A 6,412-nucleotide genomic window follows, 5' to 3' on the forward strand; every position below is an offset into this window, starting at 1 on the left:
CAAGAATACCCTTGGCTGAGAGCTGAGGAGAAAAAATATTCCATTCCTATAATCGAGGGATTCACATGTATGGAGAGAGTACACAGAATAGCCTACCTGGGGTTCAGGTGCACGTCCAGTGCAAGGAGTGTTCTGGACCAGTGGAGATGTGCACAGTGTGTGGATAAAGAGGAAGGATTTTGCTGGAGAGGTGGAACTCAGCGGATAGGCAGAGGAGTGAATGTGGGGCTTTGCTAGGAGGACTAGGAGAAAATGAAATCCCTGTAGGCTTGATGGGGATCCTGAACAAGTGGCCCATGTGGGCACTGACTGTGCCCAGGGGGTTGGGAAGTTGTGAGGTATCCACTTGGGCAGGCCTGATGTTAGAAGCGGTGGAGATCACGTGACACCGTGCTTCCCTGTCTCAGAGGACTGGCTGGGTGAATGCTGGGTTCAGGGAAGACAAGTCTGTGGGCGTGTTAGGGGAACAAGGAGTGAGGAGACCATTAGAAGGCTTCTTGCATTTACTCCATGTGGAATGAGGAGGTCCTGATCACAGCTAGTAACAGTGGGTATTTTCAGCTTCTGTAGCACTTGCTTACAAAAATGGTAAATCTGAGTTCATCTCTAAGCTTTAACTTAGAAAATACAGCTTCTTAGTGATTTTTTTTTTCTAGCTATGACAACATAAAGCCTTCAAAATAACCGTTAAGTCTAAGCATCTATATTTGATTTTACAGGGTATTATGAGACTGTTGAGAACCAATTAAGAGAATACAGATACTCAGAATAGGCAGTGCCATGCAGAGTATGCTTTCCACAGTAAATTGTGGCTGTGTTCAGGAAGGGAAGGGAAGGCGGGAATTCTTATTTTTAAAATTTTATTTGCCATAGGTGTATAAACTCACCAGAGACAGAGAGAAAGTGAGAAAGTACCCCCTTACCGGGGCAGGGGTCAGGTGAGGAACATGGAATTGCAGTCACTTCTTCTCCCATCTCCTTGCAGGATTTTTGAGTACATGTACCTGATGTGTTTTTCACGCCACTGGTTAAGGACTCAAACTGTGCAGTTGGCCATGTGGGATCTAGCTGACTTCACTACCACGCCACCTGGCTGGCAAGAGAATGCAGATACTCTTTTTTTTTTTTTTTTATCTGAAATCAAGTGCTAAGTTGAATTCCATTTCATTCTCTGTCACCACTATTACATTTTGTTTTCCTTTTTCAATGTCACTACCTTTTGAGAGTTTGCAAACCCTCACATTGTGATATATCTGACTCAGAGAGAGACATCTGATGGGGAGAAAGAAGAGCAAGAGAGTAAGAGTAGCTGTGTCCTCCTTAAGCATGCCCATCTGCACACGTGGAGACTTAACCACCTTGTCCTCTCCTTGTTTCCTTAGGAATATAAACAGAAGCTTGCGCGAGTGACCCAGGTTCGCAAAGAACTGAAGTCCCACATTCAGAGCTTGCCAGACCTCTCACTGCTGCCCAACGTCACTGGAGGCTTGGCTCCCCTACCCTCTGCAGGTGACCTGTTTTCAACTGACTAGGCCAGGTGTCATGCCCCAGAGTCCCATCTGTACCAGCAGAAAGAAGAGGATGAGTCATGGTTGGAAGTAACCTTCTAGCCCCAGTTCTGTCCTTCCTTCTGTCCAGCCCTCGCAGCCTCAAGAAAGAAATGCGGCCTCCTCTTCTCTCCTGCCTCCCACTTGAGCACAGTTCAGAACAGTGGCAAGTGGAATCTGCTTTAGATTCATATTTGTTATGAATACAGACTTTCTCCCACTTCATGCCCCTGATGGTTTTTCATTCTTAGCTTTCTCTCTACACTCAAGAAGTTGTGAAAATCATGTGTACTTCTGGAAGCTTTTGGAAGAGTCTTGTCTCTAGTGACAGCATTTGGTCATGAAAGCAGCGTCTCATGTCTGAGCTGGACTCATCCCTGCTCGGTCCAGGCTTCCACTGAGGAACTTGCTCTGGATGCAAAGGCTTTCTCGGCTACCTGCCCAAAGGTTGGAGACATAACTATTGAGCAGCTTTGCCATAAACAATTTGCCAAACTTCTGACCCTTACAATTAGTTCTAGTGATGTCTAGTCATAGGTTAGATCTGTTTGTTTTGTAAGCAGACTAGAGAATCTAGCAGTAAGATTCACAGTCATCCAGGACAGAAAGTCACAGTTCAGAGTCAGAATAACAGGGATCACAGGCATGAATTAAAAGTAAGGTATTTTCTTCCAAGTTCCTACATACAACCTTCCCAGGCTGTGCTTTTTCAGGGTCCCACTTTTCCATGTCACAGAGCATGTTCCTAAAAGCAGGACCCTTCGGCCTCAGGTGGTTGCTATACTAGTTGCTAGGATTGGCATTTGTGGGACTTCACACACAGTGCTGCATCTGGGCTCTGTGCGGTGTTGCTTTTCCCCATTCTTTAGGGAGTAGGGCACTCATGAACGTTTGTCCACTGTGTGGTCATATGGCCACAGTGTGGTGACTAGACTTGAATATCTCCCCTGCAGATAGGACTCTGAGCTTGTCGTTCACGCCACTGCCTGCATCCTTGTTCTCGTCTGAGGAGGAATATTTGCATCAGATGTTATTGAATAGCTCATCTTGGGCAGGGGGAGGGAGAAGTCGAGGATAACTATTTGGGGTTTTAATTCCATTATCATGCCAGATTCCATTATGACTCTATCATGTAGTTAGAGGGTTTTTACCTTGTGTGTAGTAAAGGTACAACCTGCTAACGGAAAATCATTCTAATTTGGCAGGGTTATTTTGACATTGGAAAGGGCAGAAAACAATTTGTCCCTATAGTGTAAAAGGAATTAAAGCCCAGAGGCTGAAATCCAAAAGCTATAAAAAGGATTCAGTGGAGGGGGCTTCAGAATGTTCATTATTTTGAGTAGCTGTTTTCAGAATCACCAAAAATTACATGTCATTTTATGTGTTAGTTAAAACATAACCTGTGTTCTAGAAGGCATGACAGACTTCCTCAAGAAGTTCTCTTGCCTGTCCTGGAGTGAGAACACTGAAAAGTAATAGCAGGTATTCAGTTTCATTCTGTATAGAACCTGGTAATGGTAATTCGGATACAGATTGTGTGTGTACTTACTGATCTGCCTGTTGTTCTGTCACTATTAAATGAACGAGTCTATGATATTCTTCTGGAGGCCACAGGACAGTAGGTGACTTTACTAGAATTACAAGATTAATGTTAACCTCTGCTGTGTCTGCACATATCCACTGTCCATATGGCGTGTTTCTACCATACAAGCTCGTTTCTGAACAGACCCACAACGGCGGGACACACAACGCTTTCGCCAAGGAAGCAAGGTTTTACCAGCCACAGACCAGCCAGAAGGGTACAGTTGATATTTGCTCTGATCAGCTAGATAGAAATATTGTAACATAATGGATTTAGCCCACTGCTGTTTTATACAGCTGAGTCTTTGACCAGCAATGGGTGCATAATTACTACAGCAAGAACAAGGAATGAAACTAGCAATTATGTAAATGAATGTGTTGGTCTCTTACCACCTGTTACTAGTGGACTTCCTGTGAGGAAGTTAGTTTTGTCTTGTTTTAAGGAAATGCTTTTTTAAAAAATCGGAATTCTTCCTACATCCTCCCAAGTGTGCTTAACTTCATTCGTTTAATTTAAATGAACCTTGTATGTATGAGGTGATCTGGCGGGGTGGGGTGGGGTTTTTGTTTTCGTGTTTTTTCTTCTTAGGGCATCTGTAGACCTCAAAGGACCTTTCCTTTAGGTCATATTCCTCCAAAAGTCTTCAAGCTTCCTTTGTTTTTGTTTTGTTTTTTTCTTAAAGAATATTTTTAAAGCTTAAATTTGTATATTAATTTAGGACTTTATTTAGAAGTATAGGCTGTCATTGGCGGCAGCAGTATATTCTGAAATGTCTCATAGATATATATTTTTGAATAAAGATGGTGTTGTTGAACAACAGCGTGTGATGTTCCTTTCCCTGTCCTGTTCGGGAAAACACTGTGCTTTCTTTGTTAGCCGTGGGTGATTAGTAATCACCCATAGAGAATGTGCTGCCTGCACAAAATCTTGTCCCTTAGGAGTTTTTTTGTGACTGTTAGTGGCACATAAATACTCAGTACTTAAATAGTATTTTCTGATTCTTTCCAGGGGCTTAATTAGCTTTAATTAGCTGATCCACACAGTACCCAGGAGAGGTGCTGCCATGGTTTTATCCTCGACAGAAGTGGGAACTGATGGGGAGAGGTTAGGTGGCCCTCCACAGTACTGCACAGCCGCTCTCTAACATTAAAACTTGGAAGTTCTTTGATTTCAGCGCTTTTGTTCACACCACTGGGCCTCCTGAGAATGATTCGATTTCAGCAATACTGAAAGCCACTCTGAACAGTAAAAAGGAAAATGCAAGGGTTATTGTCTTCTAAAAACATTTTCCGGGTTTCCTTTTTCCTTTTACTTTTACAAATTCAATAAAAGCATATTGACTGGGTACAATTGGCTGAAACTCTCAAAATAATACAAAAGTGTTTTGAAAGAAGTTCCTCTGAAGTTATTGATAGGTTTGGAAGGATCATTTTAACCTTTCCACTGTCTAAGGGCAGCAGTTGTCAGAAGAAACAGTTACCCCTTTATCTCATAGTGCAAAACACTGTAGGAGCTGTGGTCTGTCAAGGCTAACCAGGACCTACGTCCACATCCAGGATTAGGAAAATTGAGCCTATTCTTTCCCAAGTTATGTTTTAAAATATAAAGGTCGAATATAATATGTGAATCTCAGGAGATGAGATCTGTGTCCCCAGGTTTCATGGCCTAGTTAATTTTTTTCTCTCCTACCTATAAATAGTCCATAATTCCCCTGGTTTAATTAGCACTTCAGGCTACAAAATGACTCTGAGATCTTCAGAGCTGAACATGAAGCTACCTAAGAGTTCATGAATCTGTCAAAATGCTTAGCTTTTGTGATTAAAGCCATTAACTCTGTGACCTTTTTGGGCAAGGTACTTCCCTCTCTAGGCCTATTTTCTTAACTCTGAAGAGTATTGGACTAGGCTCCCTGCCATTCCTGAAAGCTTATGATGGTCATGTTGCATGAGAAGAATATTAGGACTGAGGTCTCTGAACTATGGATGGACATGCCAAGGTTCCAAGTAATCTCAATTGCTTTTTTTGTAAGAGTCTTGCCTTTGGGCATGTGCCCTGGCTGCGGAGAAAAAGACAGACAGTGAAAGGGAAAGTGAAAAATCTCCCACCCCCCTAGGGGGGATGGCCACGCCACAATCCCTTCTCCATGCTCCTCCCAGGATGTTGGGCACACGTACACACACCAGGCATGAGTTTGAAACCAACAGGTCTGGGACTTGAATCGCAGTCATCCATGCAGGAGTCTAGCAACATAACCACTACACCATTTGCTGGCCCTGGTTCCAAATAATCTTTGTTCCCAATAGTATAAATGAGTAGTATCATCATTGTACTCTGTATACTTAGAGCAAACCCTGGAGATCGTAGAAAGAAAGAATAGAACCCACGAGACACTAAGACTAGAAAGATGGGCATAAATAGCAGTTCACTGGGCACAAGCAATCAGCATTTGGTTTATTTAGGGTCTTCGAGAAAAAGCTATTTTGGGGACCAGCGCATGACGGGATGGTTATGTCGCTGGACTCCCACATAGTCAACCATGGTTGGAGTCCCAGACCCAGTGGCGTAAAACAGACCGGGCATGTGCATATCCAAGATTCCAAGGAGAATGGAAGAGAAGGGATTGTGGTGTGGCCATCACCCCAGGGGATGGTTTCTCGCTTCCTGTCTCTGTCTTTTTCTGTCTCTGGCAAGTGCACATGCCCTATAGCAGAATTCTCTAAAAAAAGAGAAAAAGCCATTTTCTAGCCTGGTGTTACTTTCAATTTCTCCTAGAATAACTCATTGCTAATCACCACTTATCTGGGATTTTCCATTTAAAAACCATCCTTCCAGGGCCAGAAGATGCGGTAGCAGTTAGATTGCTAGACTCCCACATGACCAACCGTGGTTTGAGTCCCAGACCCAGTGGCTTAAAAATCACACCAGGCACATATGTGTGCATGCTCAAGATTTGGAAAGAAGGGAGGAGAAGGGATTGTGGCATGGCCATCTTCCTGTGGGTGATTTCTCCCTTTCCTTCTCTTGTCTCTCTCTGGCTAGTACACTTGCCCTAAGGCAAAAGCGTCTTTTAAATAAATAAATGATCATTCTTCCACTCAGAGGTCAAGATTCAGTTGAGAACCCATTCTCGCTTTCACCTCAGTCTCGCTGTAGCTTGCCGCCGAGCATACACACTCTGGGATCTTCAGTGCTGCAGCTGCCATCACCGTCACTGGAGTTCCTCAAGACTCATCTGCGCCACCCACCTGCCACACACTCTGCCATCGTAAGCCGCCATCATGGT

The 6,412-nt window shown here is 43.6% G+C and overlaps 1 protein-coding gene across 3 annotated transcripts in view; it reads left to right on the top strand.

The window, feature by feature from the left end:
- The window catches only part of RPRD1B (regulation of nuclear pre-mRNA domain containing 1B), a 55,229-nt gene extending 51,284 nt beyond the window's left edge, over window positions 1-3,945 (top strand). For all 3 annotated transcript variants that reach the window (XM_027770181.1, XM_006144124.3, XM_027770182.1), the window contains one exon: window positions 1,383-3,945. In XM_027770181.1, coding sequence (XP_027625982.1) covers window positions 1,383-1,532 — 150 coding nt within the window. In that variant the 3' untranslated portion in view covers window positions 1,533-3,945. The remainder of the gene's footprint in view (window positions 1-1,382) is intronic.
- The last annotated feature ends 2,467 nt before the right edge of the window (window positions 3,946-6,412 follow it).

The sequence above is a fragment of the Tupaia chinensis genome, unplaced genomic scaffold (assembly GCF_000334495.1).
Source record: "Tupaia chinensis unplaced genomic scaffold, TupChi_1.0 Scaffold000115_1, whole genome shotgun sequence".
NCBI lineage: Eukaryota > Metazoa > Chordata > Mammalia > Scandentia > Tupaiidae > Tupaia > Tupaia belangeri.